General features: G+C 42.2%; 1 protein-coding gene across 2 annotated transcripts; it reads left to right on the plus strand.

The window, feature by feature from the left end:
* Window positions 1-4,328: 4,328 nt before the first annotated feature.
* On the plus strand, window positions 4,329-19,113 carry LOC129815434 (nuclear receptor subfamily 1 group D member 1-like). 2 transcript variants are annotated; one of them, XM_055869269.1, is made up of 6 exons: window positions 4,329-4,565; window positions 14,148-14,453; window positions 14,549-14,782; window positions 16,408-16,961; window positions 17,071-17,467; window positions 17,573-19,113. In XM_055869269.1, exons 1-6 carry the CDS (start codon window positions 4,448-4,450, stop codon window positions 17,767-17,769), a joined length of 1,806 nt encoding a protein of 601 aa, XP_055725244.1. In that variant the 5' UTR covers window positions 4,329-4,447; the 3' UTR covers window positions 17,770-19,113. The 2 variants fall into 2 exon arrangements, with proteins under 2 accessions (XP_055725244.1, XP_055725243.1); XM_055869268.1 differs by lacking the exon at window positions 4,329-4,565 and adding an exon at window positions 5,571-6,402.
* Window positions 19,114-20,440: the final 1,327 nt, after the last annotated feature.

The following is a 20,440-nucleotide window of genomic DNA, read 5'->3' on the forward strand; positions in this document are numbered from 1 at the left end:
GCAGGTGTGTGTGTTGTTTTGCAGGTGTGTGTCGTTTTGCAGGTGTGTGTTGTTTTGCAGGTGTGTGTGTTGTTTTGCAGGTGTGTGTTGTTTTGCAGGTGTGCGTGTTGGCAGCAGTTTCTGTTGAGTTACAAAATACACAGCCCTCTGTAATTATGAGCATGGCCTGTCACAGCCTGTTCTGACAAACTACATACCCAAAGCGTCTCCACAACACAAACACACATATTCACGCATATATGTACACACACACACACACACACACACACACACACACACACACACACACACACACACACACACACACACACACACACACACACACACACACACACACACACACACACACACACACACACACGCAGGCACATGCACACAGAAAAAAACACGCACATATAAAGAAAAACACCCCCAGACACAACACAGAGGCAACTAATCAATCAACATACTAATTAACACACACAAAACACTTACCAACATCTCTAAAAGAACAAATACATCAATCAATGCATGGAAAACAGCAAACACACTAATACACACAAACACTAATAGTCGAGGAAATCACACTCAGACTCTACAAAGAAGAAACTAAGGCAACAGATTGACAATATAATAAATAATAGATTACACCTCACTATATAAAAGAAGAAGAACACATTAATGGACACCACAGACACAACACATACCATCACCCCAAAACACATATAAGCTCCCACACACTAGTTTGTTTCTGGATACTTCAGTAGAACCTACTGCTTGTTGCACAGTAGTACTTCTTTCTTCTTTTTACATTCCAACAGGGACCTCTAGTATCAGAAAGATGAACTGCACAATTGAGTAGGAATTGCATCTGGCTTCCCAATGTGAATGGCTAGGGTCAGTTTCTACCATTCTCCCTGAAGTGTTCCCTTATTCACTCCCCCTCGTGGATTCAAAAGGAATGGACTGGTGCAAGAAAGATCATGTATATATATAACACATAGCATTTTATCCATTGAGAATAAACTCCCTCTACATTGCCCTACACCAATCCAACTCCATCTAGCCCTACACCAATCCAACTCCATCTAGCCCTACACCAATCCAACTCCATCTAGCCCTACACCAATCCAACTCCATCTAGCCCTACACCAATCCAACTCCATCTAGCCCTACACCAATCCTATACTTTAAATCCATGAAGGGGAGTAAACAACAATTGCACACGTCAGAGAGAAGAGCAGAGAATCAGTCCACCAGCGACAGAGAAAGAGAGAGAGATGGAGAGAGCAACATGTGTCCATGTACAGCTTTACAAGCAGTACTATATACTGAATTGAGATACTCTTTCCATGAATCATCACCCAATTAATCAGAAAGTATCAAGTAAGTGATGATATTTTGTGAAAATACATCAGAAGAATTTCCACTCTAGTGCATCATGCCAACTAGGGCAAATAGTTGATCCTGGCCAGGTAACTATAGGTCAAGAATATTTCTTGGCCTTGTCTATAACTAGACCAAAGTAGTCCCTGGGCATGTGACGGAAAACTCATGATGACCCTACAAATAAATCGCGATAAGTATCCCTAGGCTGGAGTTGGTGAAACAGTAAATGTATTGTGGCCTACTTACAATATATGCACACTGAGCTATGAAATCAATGTCTAAAATTGTTTCAATTATTAATGCGGTGACATTCTTGTAAATCGTGATTAACGATGATTAACATAAATGATTAACTGATTAAATGTAATTACCTTCAATGAATTTAACATTCAAAACATTTCTCGATTCAAATGAACTCTCGTAATCATAATGAATTACACATCTATTGGCTCAGTACAAAACTGCTACAATACATACTGTAGCTAATTATAAAATGTTTTTAATGGCTGCGTTTTATTTAACAGACAATGTAGCCTATACCTTTATTGCTCATGTTATATTCAATATTATCATAAAGAGAGGTCCTATAAAACATTATGGATACCATTTCGTTTTGGTCCAGTGTTTCATAATCTAGGTGTAAAGTAACTGCGTCACATCATGACTTTTCGTCAAACTTCTATAATGTCCATCAACATGAATGTTATGCCACAAACAGTACCAGTGAAAAGTTTAGACACACCTACTCATTCAAGGGTTTTTCTTTATTTGTACTTTTTTCTACATTGTATAATAATAGTGAAGACATCAACACTATGAAATAACACGTAGTAACCAAAAAAGTGTTAAACAAATCAAAATAGATTTTAGATTCTTCAAAATAGCCACCCTTTGCCTTGATGACAGCTTTGCACACTCTTGGCATTCTCTCAACCAGCTTCACCTGGAATGCTTCTCCAACAGTCTTGAAGGAGTTCCCATATATGCTGAGCACTTGTTGGCTGCTTTTCCTTCACTCTGCGGTCCAACTCATCCCAAACGATCTCAATTGGGTTGAGGTGGAGGCCAGGTCATCTGATGCAGCACTCCATCACTCTCCTTCTTGGTCAAATAGCACTTACACAGCCTGGAGGTGTGTTGGGTCAGTGTCCTGTTGAAAAACAAATGATAGTCCCACCAAGTGCAAACCAAATGGGATGGCGTATAGCTGCAGAATGCTGTGATAGCCATGCTGGTTAAGTGTGCCTTGAATTCTAAATAAATCACTGACAGTGTCACCAGCAAAGCACCCCCACACCATCACACCTCCTCCTCCATGTTTCACGGTGGGAACCACACATGCGGAGATCATCCGTTCACCTACTCTACGTCTCACAAAGACACGGCAGTTGGAACCAAAAATTGCAAATTTGGACTCATCAGACCAAAGGACAGATTTCCACCAGTCTAATGTCCATTGCTCATGTTTCTTGGCCCAAGCAAGTCTCTTCTTCTAATTGGTGTCCTTTAGTAGTGGTTTCTTTACAGCAATTCGACAATGAAGGCCTGATTCACGCAGTCTCTGAACAGTTGATGTTGAAATGTGTCTGTTACTTGAACTCTGCGAAGCATTTATTTGGGCTGCAATCTGAGGTCCAGTTAACTCTACTGAACTTATCCTCTGCAGCAGAGGTAACTCTGGGTCTTTCTTTCCTGTGGTGGTCCTCATGAGAGCCGGTTTCATCATAGTGCTTGATGTTTTTCGCGACTGCACTTGAAGAAACGGTCGAAGTTTTTGAAATTTTCCAGATTGACTGACCTTCATGTCTTAAAGTAATGATGGACTGTTGTTTCTCGTTGCTTATTTGAGCAGTTCTTGCCATAATATGGACTTAGTCCTTTACCTCAAGGCAAAGGGTGGCTACTTTGAAGAATATCAAATATCATATATATATGGTTACTACAGGATTTCATATGTGTTATTTCATAGTTTTGATGTCTTCCCTATTATTCTACAATGTAGAAAATACAAAATAATAAAGAAAAACCCTTGAATGAGTAGGTGTGTCCAAACTTTGACTGGTACTGTATATGTTGTACTTCTGAATGTGTAATTTACACATTCTGAACATGAGTTGATAAAAATAGTTTCTAAATTCTGTAAACTGTAGGAATTAAGTGTAGTTCTGCGCAATACACAAAGGGAGCAGTTTCATGATTAGTTAGTTATATGACCAATGACCAATATCTGAAACATGATAATGACGACTAACTTTACACACGTTTCTTGAATCGGAAACAACGTGGTCTGAAGCTTGTGCCATATGATGCATAAATAAATCACCTACTGCCCTGCTAAACCATAACGTTTGACCAGAAGGAGTGAGCCGCGGCACAATGAACTCCACCAGCGAGTGGCGCTGCTTCATTACAAAAAACACGTGAGGACATGGATCTGGCTGTCGTGTCAAAGGCTACCCTTGCCAGGGTAGAGTAAGAAATAGTCCGTCCACTAGAGAGAGACAGCACCATGTATCCATTTAAAGACGATGTACAAATACTATGACCCTACAAATAAAACCCGATAATCAATCCCTCGCAACTACAGTTGGTGAAACAGTCAATATATTGTGGCCTACTTACAGTAGCCTATACACACACTGAGGTATGGAATCAGTGGCTAAGTGTGATTAAGTGTGTCATAATAACCAAGCAACTCTGGTCAAGTGTTTCATAACCAATCAACTTTGTCACACTTATTTATTCAAAATCCTACAAACTTCTTTGATGTTCCATTAAAAATAATGTTATGCCACATTTATGTTGTGCTTAATAACGTGTCAGTTACCGATTCTAAATATGAGTTGATATAAATCATTTTGGTATTACTGTAAACTGAAGTACTTTCGTGTCATTCTGTGCGTAAGTACACATTAATACTAGTCTAGAAAACCGTCTACGTCGATAATGGGTGAAAAAAAATCCGGGGACTATTGCCGCGTTCAAAACAACTGGGAACTCGGAAATCTCCGCCTTCAGTGCGTTAAAAACAAACGGAAACTGGGGGAAAAACGAGCTCCGACTGGAAAACTCGATTTTAATGGTCATCCAACTCGGGAACTCGGGCTTATTTATAGAGCTCCGACTTTCCGACCTGAAGATCACTGAAGTCATGAAAAACAACTGGGAAAACAACTGGGAACTAGGAAAAATACGAGGTCAAGTATGAACCTTTGCAATGGTTTTAGTTAAGGTAGTTGATGCAAACGAGACACTTGCGAAATGCATACAGTATTTTATTAAAGCGGATAAAGTAGTAATATGGGCAGTATAGTAGTTCCTGTGTTGCCTAGGATCAGGTTTTCGAGACTACAGTAATACCCAGAGGGCCCAGTTTCATGTATGTTTATATGACCAACAATGAGCAATGTCTGAAACATGATAATGACGAATGACTCTAGGCTATAAACTTTTCTTGAATCAGAAGCAACGTGGTATAAAGCTTGTGCCATATGACGCATATATAATTCACATACTGCCCCTGCAAACCATAACGTTTGGCCAGCAGGAGTGAGCCGCGGCACAGTGAACTCCACCACGGAGTGGCGCTGCTTCATTACGGATAACACGTGAGGACATTCTCTGGCTATAGGCTATTATAGGCCTACAATGGTTTAAAAGTGATGACGTCTAGCAGCCTATCAGCATTGACAAAATCTAACCAGCTGCCACAGAGAAAACATAACACAAACAACCCCTATTTGACCAGTTGTATAATAATATGTTATAACCTAGTTGTATACATCTGCGTCACTCATCATGACTTATTTATTCAAAACCCGCTATGTGATAAGAAAACTTGAAACGCATGTACTGAGATGAGTCCCTCCAGCGGAGCTCAATGACCTAAATTCAGATCCATGTTTATGCTCAAAAAACGTGGGCACCCGGGATGCCTACGATGTGCCTTTACAGAAACTTTGCAATTTGATGTGTTTTTTCATAACTGATGTTGACCCACATTCTCATCATGCCAATTTCCGATGCTGAGATTCTAGCAAAAACAGATTCGCTTCTGAAGGCAGAACGTGGTGGAGAGGAGGAAGGGTGGAGGGAGCGGTAGTCACGGTGAGCTCCGCCTACTTCAATGTGCTAGCCCCCTCCCTCCTCCCTTCTTATCACAAGGCCTCTGACATTTGCATAGAATGTGTGTCAGTAGGACATCGTGTTCGGTGGCTCACATGCCGCGCGCACATGCAGTGGAGCTTTACCAGCATTCCAATGTCGAGTGAGTCCAACTGTCTCGCCTCCACTCTAGCTCTCCACCAATGAAAACGTGAGAACGAATAAAGAAAGGTGGAGTAAAAGAGGTGGATGAGATATTCTAATAGAGTGTGACATAGGCATACAGAGAGAAAGAGAGAAAAAGAGAGAGAGTGTAATCCCTAGCATACAAAACCTACGACAGAGATCGAAAGGAACAAAAAAAACGGGGGCCAAAAAAAACTGGTCACATTTCTCAGACACCTGAAAACGTGCTGGTTAGTGTGGGCGAAGTGGATTGCCTATTAATGGGGGCTTAAACTACTCCCACACGTCTGTCTTTGGAGATGTTGATGGTAACTACACTGGCACTAGAGCTGAATGCTTGGAATTTATTTTCAAAGAACGTTTAGTTCAGACTACTGTACATCACACGACCTACGGACACCAAGCGAACCAGGCTACGGGCAACAAAGGCACTGAACCTGTTCGCAATTACGCACATTGGAGACGATTTGTAACTATTTCGCCAAACCGAAACCTGTTTAGGTTTTGCTCAACTTTAAATCAGTTTTGATATCTTTCACACTTGACGGGTTTGAAGGACCTGCGCACAGTCTCATTGCTTTTGTCATTGGGATTGGCTACCCACTCTATGCTTTTTTAGCGGTTCATGACTGTATGACCTATATCAACGAAACTCCTCATTGACGCAGAGAAAAACCAACATTAAATAATTTTAATACCGTTTATAAATCAACCAAACACCGGAAAACATGGAAAACAGCCCTGGTGAGTTTCATTACGTTATTACCAATCTATGCTATTGTCAGCTGTAGGCTAAGGTATCAATATATTTGCCTATACTGTACTTGTAAATTAACACTACTGAGTAAATGTAATGTGTACTATGTGGGCATTTTCCTTCACTGTGTTTGGTACATAGGCTATACCTTCCGTGCGTAATGGTAATACGCAGGGCAGTTCCTGTGATTGTCTTTTTAAAATGTTATTATTTGAGAATGAATGAGTTGATTGTTCATGTCATCATGTATTGCCAGCGGCTACACTGCATATCCATATAAATGGATACATGAATGAAATGTAATTTATGAAGCTTGATCCATAAACCTGAAGGTTGCCAAGCCTTCATTGAGTTGTAGAGGTTCTCAAACCTCTCTTCGGGGACACCCAGCCCTTCCATGTATTTGATCTATTCCAGAGCTAGCACACCTGATTCAAGCAATGATTTATAAATACACTAGATGACTAATAGGGGGCGCTGTGTTGAAGCCATCTCGCCTCCATCTTGGCACACCTACACCGTTGTAAAAAGTATTTGGGAAGCTATAGAAATGTATTATGTATTATTTGTCAACATTCGTTTTTGTAACATGTATTATATTACAGACACTGTAATGCATACTTTTAAATTATATTATGTGAGCTAAACATGAAATAAAAAATAATATACAAATATTTTCCTTAAAGGTTAGAGTTTGGCTGGGGTAGGCGTCATTGTAAATAGTAATTTGTTCTTAACTGACTTGCCTAGTTAAAAAAAAATACATTAAAAAAATAACTATATCTTTTTAGAGATTACAACCAATCATAAATACATGTAATTTTGTCCTTGAAGCATTTAATTGAAATACTGTACAATTCCATTCATTCCTATGGAGGACTGCTCTTATTGGGGAGTGTCAATATTAGTTATCCAGGGTTTATGTACAACATTGGAGTCATCTTGTCAACTAATCATCAAGCCTTTTGCTGCATTTACAACCAAGTGGGAAGGTAGTATTTACCACATACAACTGGGACAAATCCACTTCAACGACCCTCCAATGCATTAATCTAATCAGGTTGCAGCAGTCTGTTTTTTTCACCCCTGGTGTCGTAGCAGACTGCTGCAACCTGATTGGCTGAATGTGAAACGCAACAACCGGGAATAGCATTAGCCACTTTAGCATGGTGGAGGAAAATGTTTTTATTTTCTGCCTTCTCACCATTAAATCGAGTGAAGCACGAAATCGACACCTTTGCATCCTGAATGGAGAATGTTTTATGTACGAACCGGCCCACGGGGGATGGCGGGTGTATAGCTGGCTGCATACATTCCCTTTGGATGATAAAATGAAACGACTCAATATCGCCAACCGATGGCCTTTGGGCTACAACTCATGTGCAGCACCGGTCCGACCTTACATGCTCTGTCGTGCTATAGCTGGGCTATCCTTCATGTGCCTAGTCAGTTTCTAATCATACAATATTATTTTAGGGATATATTGTTACTTTACATCATTTGGAACAACTTTGATTCTCTGTTACGCAGATGCACTTTGTGCTTAAAGTTGCCTTGACTTGGAGAGTTTAGAATTGTTGGCACAATCTAATCAAACCGGATGACGTGGGGAAAACAAAGCCATTCGAATCCTTTCATCAGCACTACTCCAGAAAGGTGTTCCCTTCTTTGACCTGAGATTGCGTGTTTACGGGTCTGTGACTCATTGACAGACTGGTCACGCACCCTGTCTAGTGACTCCCCCCTTGTTCAGCGCTGCTGCGCAACTTTTTGCTCTCTCAACACATGTGTGAATAACCTATCACGCCTATTCCATAGACATGTGAGCCAAAGCAATTTATTAAGGAACTGGTCATGACTTGAAGGCCAACTTTTAAGAACAAACAGCTATTTAAGCCAGATCCAAATTAAATAGATGGGGAATAGATCACAAAAACTGTTTTATCATTATCTTCCCTGATGGATTGCATATGCCAGCAGAGCTAGTCAAAACAATTTCACCAATACTATATAATAAGATATTTAAAAATACGAGAAATGGAATACAAAAAGTATTTATGCAAATATGAATTACACTAAGTTAAATTAAATATATGTTTGGGTGACAACCATATCCTATTGGCTAATGGATCACTGGCATCAGTGGAATGATGCCCACAAGCCCACTCTCAATAATGAGTAGTGGTCAACCTTAATTTCAACAGATATGTTGACCAAGTTGGCCTCCATAGGACATACATTCATAGCAGTAAATTCATCTCTGCAGGACACAATATGGGGGTGGTTCCCTAATAAAGGAAATCCCTGTACTAGGTGACTACATTTACCACTCACTATTCTAAAGTGAATGATATTCTAATAGCATTAATTAAATATTCAATACACAAGCATTGCATTTTGAGTCAGGTGCCACTGATAATAGGAAGCAATTACCATAAACGTAATGTTATTAGCTACACAGTTGAGGCTGGAATAACTCCATTGCCAAAGATACAGTATTTCCCCGCGAAGACAGCAGGTAACGGGATTGTGGCATTGGTATGGAATTACCGCGCCCCCTATTTACAGCCATGTCCTCGAGTCTAATAAGTATCTGAGCCATTACATGCATGGCAACCGTCTGATAATGGTGGACATCATGCTCTTGATTTACCCGAGTGCATGCCTAGCGCGACATCACGTGCATTAACTTCAGCATCCACGTGCCGCGCGTGATTCCCACCCCGCCCTCCCGAATTTATTCGTCTTACTCGCGCGCTCCCGGCTTACTCACAGCCTTTCCGGGGGACTCCTGTTATGCCTTTGCAAGAGATTGGTCAGTGTCAGAACGTTTATCAGCCTATTAACTAGGTTTGTGTTTATTTCTTTACGCCGATATATTTTCTTTGGGAAAGACAACTGAATAGTATGACGTATTATACAGTATATCCAATATAGCGGATATTGTGATACATTTCTTATACATCGTATCAATAGCCAAAATGTCACGTGTTGAGGATAGCCTACATTGTAGCAATAGTCCACTCATTGATATCACAAATGACCCTGACAAATAAACCTAACTAGCGAACTCAAAACCTCGAACATTCTGTTTGAATGGTCGTCTAGTCTGTCTGTATAATACAGCTATAATATGTTTGCTTACTATGTCAAAGTATCTATAGGCTTCTACTCCAAGATAATTGTTGTATTGCCCTACTTCTTGTGCCAATAATTGCACAGACTATTCTGTTTATATTAGTAACTGGAAAATATATTATTATTACTCTACTGGTATTCAATGTATTTTTGTTTTTAACCAATTTTTCCCTTCAGAATATCAGTCTTATTCACTGTAATTTATTTATAGAGTCACTCTTTCAGTAAACCACCAAACACTTACAAATGAAGGCCAATGAGATTATAGATTACACAAGGAGACAGTGTCTGGAGGGAACAAGGGAAGGATGGAGTGAGTAAGGGTGTTACGGGTCACCGAGAGAGGGAGGGCATTGGTGTGACTCACGTTGTCGGACACTTCCCTCCAACCCTGCCCACTATCAGATTAGCTCACACATGAGTCTCCTCACCTGATTTAAGCCCTGGCCGTTTAGCTGACTTCCCTCTAAACACTGGAGATAAAGCTGACCTCAACCTCAGTGACAGAGTATGGAGGTTCTACAACAGCAGTGGCTATGGTACCATTATATATGTGACTTTAGGACAGGGGGGAAGGTGAGAAGCCTGGTTATCAGATGGGAAGGGATGTGGGCTTTTAATAAACTCAACTCATAGTTATTAGATTGTCATGTTATAAAGGACATAATTACAATATGGTTTATGAGCTATTTGGTCTTTATACAATTAGGGTTAGAGGTAAATAAAATACATTTCATATTTGGTTTGAAAGATATGTATTTCTGTCCAAGCTGAGTGTTTTCCCACCTGACTCTTACCTCATGGCCAAGTGGTCCACGTGCCACCCCATTTCACGAGAGGGTAAGGAAGTTAGTAAAGGGCGTTTCCTTATAGATATGCTATACATATGGTATACAAACATGCCACCTGGCTGATTCCCATCTAAGGGTGGATGGGACTCCCATGAAAGAGGAAGGAAAGAGGGGTTAGTTACTGTCTATTTGTTTAAGCTAGCTCTGTGTCATACAGCCTTACCCCACATATCACATGTCGTCACCTGTGTCATAGTGTAGTGCTCCAGGCCACACTCAGGTTCCTGGTAAATTACTCTTTCTCTGCCAAAGAGAAGGCCAGGGGTCAGGTTACCCTCACAGTGCTGCCACCTGACACTGGAAACCTAACCAACAACTCAGGACTATGTGAGAATCACTGGAAACAACTTAGGTGGGTGTGGAGCCTAAACTTCACATGGGGCTGTATGTATGTGGGGATGTGAGAGGATAAAGAGGAGTGCAATAGGGCAGTGTGTGTGTGTGTTGGGGGGGATTTAAAGTCAGACTGTCAGATAGAGGAAGGGGAAGTAGAGGAAGCCACATGCAAACAGTGAAGCAGAGTTAATCTCCGTCAGTCAGTGTTGACACGTGCTGGCAGAGGAATTACAATCAGGCACACTCAATTTAAGCTAAACAGACATTCCCAGCCAGCAGCACGTGTCTCCTCCAGCAGAGAGAGAAAGACGGGAAGGCAGGAGGCAGATCTACATGATGTTTCATAGATAATTCAAGGTCCCCGGGAAAAAGGGGGTAAAGGATGCAAATATGAAAAAAAACTGACAGTCAAGATATTGGAGTCATATGCTATTGAATTTGCACATTTGTCTGACCTGTATTGAAAACATAAAAGTCTGATTGAAATTATATGCAATCAGGTGTGTAATCAGTCAGATAACTACAGTTGAAGTCAGAAGTTTACATACACCTTAGCCAAATACATTTAAACCCAGTTTTTCACAATTCCTTGACATTTAATCTTATTAAAAACTTCCTGTTTTAAGTCTGTTCGGATCATCACTTTATTTTAAGAATGTGAAATGTCAGAATAATGATAGAGAGAATTATTTATTTCAGCTTTTATTTCTTTTGTCACATTCCCAGTGGGTCAGAAGTTTACATACACTCAATTAGTATTTGATAGCATTGCCTTTAAATTGTTTAACTTGTTTCGGGTAGCCTTCCACAAGCTTCCCACAATAAGTTGGTTGAATTTTGGCCCATTCCTCCTGACAGAGCTGGTGTAACTGAATCAGGTTTGTAGGCCTCCTTGCTTGCACACGCTTTTTCAGTTCTGAAAACACATTTGCTATAGGATTGATGTCAGGGCTTTGTGATGGCCACTCCAATACCATGACTTTGTTGTCCTTAAGCCATTTTGCCACAACTTTGGAAGTATGCTTGTGGTCATTGTCCATTGAGATTACCCATTTGCAACCAAGCTTTAACTTCCTGACTGATGTCTTGAGATGTTGCTTCAATATATCCACATAATTTTCTTCCCTCATGATGCAATCTATTTTGTGAAGTGCACCAGTCCCTCCTGCAGCAAAGCACCCCACAACATGATGCTGCCACCCCCGTGCTTCACGGTTGGGAAGGTGTTCTTCGGCTTGCAAGCATCCACCCTTTTCCTCCAAACATAACTATGGGCATTATGGCCAAACAGTACTATTTTTTGTTTCATCAGACCAGAGGACATTTCTCCCAAAAGTTTTTGTCCCCATGTGCAGATGCAAACCGTAGTCTGGCTTTTTTATGGCGGATTTGGAGCAGTGGCTTCTTCCTTGCTGAGCGGCCTTTCAGGTTATGTTGATATAGGACTCGTTTTACTGTGGATATAGATACTTTTGAACCTGTTTCCTCCAGCATCTTCACAAGGTCCTTTGCTGTTGTTCTGGGATTCATTTGCACTTTTCGCACCAAAGTACGTTCATCTCTAGGTGACAGAATGCGTCTCCTTCCTGAGCGGTATGACGGCTGCGTGGTCCCATGGTGTTTATACTTGCTTACTATTGTTTGTACAGATGAACGTGGTACCTTCGTGCATTTGGAAATTGCTCCCAAGGATGAACCAGACTTGTGGAGGTCTACAATTATTTTTCTGAGGTTGTGGCTGATTTCTATTGATTTTCCCATGATGTCAAGCAAAGAGGCACTGAGTTTGAAGGTAGGCCTTGAAATACATCCACAGGTACACCTCCAATTGACTCAAATTATGTCAATTAGCCTATCATAAGCTTCTAAAGCCATCACATAATGTTCTGGAATTTTCCAAGCTGTTTGAAGGCACAGTTAACTTAGTGTATGTAAACTTCTGACCCACTGGATTTGTGATGCAGTGAGTTATAAGTGAAATAATCTGTATGTAAACAATTGTTGGAAAAATGACTTGTGTCATGCACAAAGTAGATGTCCAAACCGACTTTCCCAAAACTATAGTTTGTTAACAAGAAATTTGTGGAGTGGTTGAAAAACAAGTTTTTATGACTCCAACCTAAGTGTATGTAAACTTCCGACTTCAACTGTAACTGCATGAATTGTAACTCACATAATAAGGTTCAAAGGAACTGATGTAACACCTATGGGCTTGCAGTTGGACATAGCCTATGTGTAAGAATGCTTTAATTTGCTTGTTCTGTCACTGAAAAAATCATTCAATCTATGTGGGCACGGGTTTGTGATGTATATAACTTCTCTTGACTGAGAAAAACACCAACAAAACAGCTTTGTATGTCGCCCCCTCTGGGTTTCCGGAGACTCAGTGGAATGCATGGCAGTATACACACAGTAGCCTGCTCTGCCTTCCCTCTGTACGTACAGTACTAAAGCCCTCTCTCTTTCAAACGTGAGCTCCCAGCTGCCTGTTATTGTACTGCGGCTGTTGTCTACACGGGACTGCGGAAAGCGCCTTGTGAGCCCTAACGGGAACTGTGTCAGGAGTCCATGTGAGTCGGCGGTCAGGTGGCTGGCGGTTTGAGCAAGCTCCGGGCGTGCCGCCAGGGGGAAAAGCAAGGCTTGTTTTTAGAGCGAGGAGGCAGCTCGCTCCAGGCTGGCTGGCTCAGTGTACACGTGAGGGGCTGTCGCTCTTCTCGTACACAGAGCACGATCTTTACAGTGAGGGAGGGAGGGAGGGAGGGAGTAATGAGACATTACCGAGTTTACATCCCCAACTTGCTTTCGAACATTGAAGAATTTGAGTAAGAACTTTGAGTAACTTATATAGCCAAGAAATATTTGTATCAAAACCTGGCCATTGTTGGAATTGTTTTATTATTTTGTTTTTGTATAAATTCAAGGTCCCACATCATCTAACACTGAATTAGTCAAAGCTAGAATGAAAATGCTTGTTTTGAAGTCTTATATGCACATTTTGGAAAAAGACTATTGACAAATATCAAGTCAGTCCCCAGTTAGATTTGACCTCATTCTCCAGGCACATTCTGACCTTCTTTGACCTTTTATCGGCATCTTTGAGACTGGTTATGGTTTAAATGTCGACTGCACAGGCAGGAGGTGTGTTCATGTTTGGTAACCCAGCCAAGTAAAGACAGGCACCTAATCAAAGTAGCCTATTGCTCAACACTTATCTGTTAGTTGACCTACCTACATTGTGTGCCTGTCTGTGTGCGTGTGGAACTATTTCAACACAAATATAGATATTGATCTATGCATGTTTGCACAGATAGTTTGCTGGCAGCATAGCCTTCTGTCTGCTTCCTTGTGACACGGTGACAGCAGTGACACTAACTTCTCTCTCTCTTCTCGTCCTCTTTGCCCTCCAGGTGGTGTGATACTGTATGCTGGCTCATCTGGTAGTGCCAGCCCCAGCCCTGGCAGCCCCTCCAGCGGGTACCAGACCCAGTCCCCACGGTCCTCCCACTCCCAATCCTCATCTCCTGAGCCTGTCTCCTTCCCCGAGATCGGCCCTCTGAAGAGAGAAAGAGGGGAGAACAGGGGAGGACCTTCACCCAAACTAGTCTTCCAGTTCCCTGAAGCCAATGCCTCTACAAGCACTACATCCTCTGGCAATACCTACGCCCACCCTATGGTGGCCAAGAGGCCCTGCGGCTTCACTGGCACCTTCACCAGTAAGTACCACTTCCACTGGCTTTTTCATTTTTTCTTATTATATTTGTTTATTGCAATGTCTAACCAATCATTCCTCTCTTTGTGTACCTCACAGAGACAGGAGGCATGGTGCTCCTGTGTAAGGTGTGTGGGGACATCGCGTCTGGCTTCCATTACGGCGTTCACGCCTGTGAAGGCTGCAAGGGTTTCTTCCGCCGCAGCATCCAGCAGAACATCCACTACAAGATGTGTGTGAAGAATGAAAGCTGTCTGATCATGCGCATGAACCGCAACCGCTGCCAGCACTGCCGTTTCAAGAAGTGTCTCTCCGTGGGCATGTCCAGAGATGGTAAGAGAACATTCCATCTATATCTGGCATCATTCTCGTTCTTCAGTCACACCACCTTGATGCCCCATCCGTTCTCTCTCTCCTTCTGTTCTTTCTTCCACTCCTTCTCCATCTCTGACTGATGACAGAAGCAGCTGGGGAGTCCCAGTAGTATTCAGTCCTGGGAAAAATAGTTGCAAATACTGTTTATTTTTGTCAATTAGGTCAGAGGCCACTTCATTATACCATCTGTGTCAGATTGAAAGTGTTTGCACATCTAAAGTCTATAACATACAGGCATGTAGCCTAGTGGTTAGAGCGTTGGACTAGTAACTGAAAGGTTGCAAGATCGAATCCCTGAGCTGACAAGGTAAAAATCTGTCATTCTGCCCCTGAACAAGGCAGTTAACCCACTGTTCCTAGGCTGTCATTGAAAATAAGAATTTGTTCTGAACTGACTTGCCTAGTTAAATAAAGGTAAAATAAAAATAATTACAAATAAATGTAATAGGCCATGTTCTAATACTGGTAAACTATTCAAATATTATTGGATGTTGGTACAGTTAGAGGCTCAGCTCCATCCCTCTCCTGTATGGCATCATTTCCCTACAGGCCACCGTACCCTCCTGAGATCTCTCTAAACTAGGTGATAATAAATCATCTACTTTTCTGGAGCAAACATTTTGAGGTGACCTATAAAAGGAAAACGTTAGTGAGGAGGAAAATTACCCGCCATTGCACCATTGCGCCATTGCACCATTGCACCAATTACTGAAAAGGCTCTATTATCACAGCATAGGTGTTGCTTTTTTTTGATACCTTTGATATTTGAAGATTTAATGTATGAATACAAGGCATTCATTTAAAACTACATTTTTGATGTCACTCATCTAACCCATTTTCCCTTTCCAGCTTTTTACCCTTCACTCTCATTCTCATTCCCTTGATCCCTAACTCTCATTCAATCGTCCTCTTATTTCCTTCACCCCTTTACTCATACCATATTACCTCCTCACCCTCTTACTCCTTCACCCTCTCAGTCCTTTACCTTCTACTCTCCTCTACGTTGACATCTCCTCTCCTCCCTCACTCTGTCACTCGGTCAATGACAATGTTTACTCCAGCTAATCCAGTAACCTTTTTTCATAGAGAAAAGAACGAGTGCTTAACAGAAACACAGAGAGGGGCGAGGTAGAAAGAGGAAGAGAGTGATCAGGATAGAGGGAGCAGGAGGGAAAGAGATTGGGGGAAGGGGTGTAGCATAGAGTAGCAGACTATAAATAGCTTTGGCAGAGGAGGTGCACTATAGAGAGGGGGATGGGACGTTTGGAGAGATAAAGAGGGGGATGAAGGAGTCAAATGAGGAGAGGAAAGGGGGTGGTATACCATGTCATTTGATGGTTGATTGAAACAGACTGGTTATATAGAGAGGAGAGAAATCTCCCCCAGCTCTCTGTACCCTGTAGGATTAGTCAGTAATCATGCCATACAGTGATTGCACTCCCAATCAGTGTCAGGGATTGAATTTGAAAAGATTGAATTAGATAGATATGTATCAGGCCACTGCTATACTAGCTCTCGTAACTGCCATCGGCATTATCAATTCATTAGCTAACTTATTTTCCCCTTGTCCTCCTTCTCCTCAGCTGTGCGTTTTGGGCGTATCCCCAAGCGTGAGAAGCAGAGGCTATTGGACGAGATGCAGAGCTACATGAACAGCCTCAACGAATCAGCATCCATGGAGATTGACTCCTCACCTTCTTCCTCTGAGGCCCCAGCCAGTCCAGAATCTGGAGATTCCATTTCCTCTGCCTACCACAACATCTTCGCCCAAGAGGATGTGAAGCCAGTAATCAAGATGGCCATCAACATCAACAACAACAATGTCCGCAACAATCCAGCACATGAGTCTGGCTACTCTCACCCGACACACCAAACCCACTCCCATTCCAACCCCTCTCAGGGGTACCAGTCACACCCCACACAAAGCTACCAGACCCACTCTCACTGCCCACGCAACAACAATGTTGACAACGCCCAGTATACCTACCAACCATCATCCAATCAGAGTCAATGCCCAATGTCCAATGGAAGCCAGTCCGCTCAGACCTTCCAAGCCAATCAAAACAGCTTTCCAGCCGGCAAGTCTCAAAACCAGACTACCTGCCCCTGGAAGTTGAGTGGAGGTGCCAAAGTTCTGGTGAGTCTCATTAAAATACGGTGTATTTCCTTAGTATTACTATATATACAATACGCACATGATTGTAGGAGTGTCATAGAGACATTCTAACACTCTCCTTCTCTCTCAGGCGTGTCCCCTGAACGCATGTCCCGTGGCCCCCCGTGATCGTTCCAGCCAGCAGATATGGGAGGCCTTCTCCCAGTGCTTCACCCCGGCCGTCAAGGAGGTGGTGGAGTTTGCTAAGAGCATCCCAGGGTTCCAGAGTCTCAGCCAGCATGACCAGGTCATGCTGCTTAAGGCCGGCACCTTCCAGGTGCTGATGGTCAGGTTCTGCTCGCTGTTCGACCCCAAGGAGAAGACGGTGACCTTCCTGAACGGCCAAACATACCCCCTGATGTCCCTGCGGGCGCTGGGCATGGGCACTCTGCTGGACTCCATGTTTGAGTTCAGTGAGAAGCTGGGAGCTCTAGGGCTAGAGCCCGATGAGATGGCCCTCTTCATGGCTGTGGTGCTAGTGTCTGCTGGTAAGAGACTCATAAGAGACACACTCTAAATCTCTTAAAAAATCACATATGTTTTGTGTTGCTTTTTTCGCAAGGCATCTAACCCTCTCTCCTCTCCTCTCGCAGACCGTTCAGGTATGGCTGACGTTGTTGCAGTGGAGCAGCTTCAGGAGAGTCTGATCAAAGCCCTGCGCTCGCTCATCACCCGCCGTCGCCCTGATGACAGCACCCTCTTCCCCAAGCTGCTGCTGCGCCTGCCCGACCTGCGCACCCTCAACAACTTGCACTCCGACAAACTGCTGGCCTTCAGCATCGACCTCTAAGGACCTGGAGGAACCACAGTCCACAGGGACACCCACTGACTATCGGACCCCCGAAAGGGGCAGTCCTCTTGGGAAACACCCTCATGATCCCTTCACTCCAGCCATAAGCCACCAGCCAGTCACCATCAGGCTCTCTTCAATGAGCTGTGTGTGCTGAAGCTGGGACTGGTGCAGAAGCAGGGTTGGACAAGGTGAATGAGTGGACTGAGAGGCATCTCAAAGCAAGATGGAGGAAAAGAGGAGGGTGGAGACTCTTGAACTATGACCTCATGAACAATACTCAGAGCTGGTAAAATCTCTAAAAGACTCATAGACTTATAGTCTGCTGAACAAGTCGGTGTGCTGTGAGTTAAATGGCAAAGCACCATCTTAGACCAACTCAACTCCCAAAGTTGAGGGACGAGGGTCTAAAAATCCTCCATTACCCATAACTCCCGGTGACAGTGATTGAAGACCAAAATTCTGTTCCATTCCTCCTCTCTGATTCCACGCTTCACTATGTCCTTCTGTCCGCAACAGACAGACAGGGGCAAACCAGCAAGAAGGAAGGACACCCTCTTCACATGAGAAAGGGAAATACACACAAACTATATATTTTCTTCCTACACATTCACCCTACACAGGCTGTTCAATGAATAACAAAGCACTTTCCATACATCAACACACATCTGAAATCAACCCATATGATAGAGCAATAGCAATGTATAAAACACACTATTAGATCCCTAACTGACTGTGTTATACACTGTTGTAATGACCTAAGCTATTTTCAAAATCACTTCATCAATCTTTTTGGAAATCAAATATTTGGGATTTGATGAGAAAATGTATTATTGACATTTGTAAGAATTGAGAATAGGATGGATTGTATTTGTATGCTGTAATCAGGGAGACACTATTTGGACATTTTAGACCATATTTGTCGGGTTATGTTTTAAGGTATTCTATTGTTGTACATATTGGATATAATATTTGTGACTGGTTCCTACTCCATTTGTTTGAGTTGATTGCTGTATGATGTTAGCACCATTGAAGACAAAGCAAGGGTGCTATGTTCAAGAGGTGCCCGATTGTTTGGGTGATGCAAGGTGTGCATCTACTGTATGTGTTCATTGGTCTTCCCTGGAGCATTACAAACCCCAACCCTCATTCTTACCGCAACAAGAGAGCAACCGATGGAACCATGTGCACAAACCATGTCAAAAAGTGTTTGATTTGAACCTATATTATTGAAATATAACTATTGTTAATTGATCCATGCATCACCTTGTGTATATTTTGTAAATGTTTCATGTTTAAACTTCTTCCATAGAGAACCAATATTAAATGACATTATATACAGTACTTTATCTGTATGACTCTTCTTAACTCTTGACTTTTTTGTGTCTTCGACTTACATAAAAGCCACTATTACCATTAACTCTACCTAACATATCATATAAGCACACAACCTACAGATAAACACACTCATCCTCACAGAGCAGGTATAACAATGAATCATGCAGCGACAGAATGCTTAGGATGCGAACCGTGTACGAATATATTTGATAGAATATAATGTGGGTAAATGTGTCGAGTGTTTCTGAAATTGACTGAGTAGATGAAGTAAGTTAAATGACCCAGCCCAGCGCTACTTGCCGCAGAGCTAGATACATACAGATAAAAGTTAATACAACGGGACGTGTCCACAGTGTAACTGAAATTGTGCTTTTCTGGAGATTAAGAAAAGAGAACAGCGATTATGATTAGTGAAGAGAGAGAGAATCTGTGTGTGTGTGCGTGTGCAATGCATGTGTGTGTGTGTCCTGATATTAAAAAGATGATGATCAGAGAAAGATACAGTGAGCATTCAGAGCTCATCTAACATTTGAGGACCCACAAAATACAGTGCCTTACAAAAGTATTCATCCCCATTGGCATTTTTCCTATTTTGTTGCATTACAACCTGTAATTTAAATGTATTTTTATTTGGATTTCATGTAATGGCCGTACACAAAATAGTCCAAATTGGTGAAGTGAAATTTTAAAAATTACTTGTAAACGGAAAAGTGGTACGTGCATATGTATTCACCCCCTTTGCTATGAAGCCCCTAAATAAGATCTGGTTAAACCAATTACCTTCAGAAGTCACACAATTAGTTAAATAAAGTCCACCTGTGTGCAATCTAAGTGTCACATGATTTGTCACATGATCTCAGTATATATATATATATATATATATACACCTGTTCTGAAAGGCCCCAGAGTCTGCAACACCACTAAGCAAGGGGCACCATGAAGACCAAGGAGCTCGCCAAACAGGTCAGGGACAAAGTTGTGCAGAAGTACAGACCAGGGTTGGGTTCTAAAACAATATCCAAAACTTTGAACATCCCACAGAGCACCATTAAATCCGTTATTAAAAATTGAAAGACCTGGGCACCGCAACAAACCTGCCAAGAGAGGGCTGCCCACCAAAACTCATGGACCAGGCAAGGAGGGCATTAATCAGATGCAATAAAGAGACCAAAGATAACCCTGAAGGAGCTGCAAAGCTCAACAGCGGAGATTGGAGTATCTGTCCATAGGACCACTTTAAGATGTACACTCCACAGAGCTGGGCTTTACGGAAGAGTGGCCAGAGAAAATACATTGCTTAAAGAAAAGAATAAGCAAACACGTTTGGTCTTCG

This window comes from Salvelinus fontinalis, chromosome 18 (assembly GCF_029448725.1).
Source record: "Salvelinus fontinalis isolate EN_2023a chromosome 18, ASM2944872v1, whole genome shotgun sequence".
NCBI lineage: Eukaryota > Metazoa > Chordata > Actinopteri > Salmoniformes > Salmonidae > Salvelinus > Salvelinus fontinalis.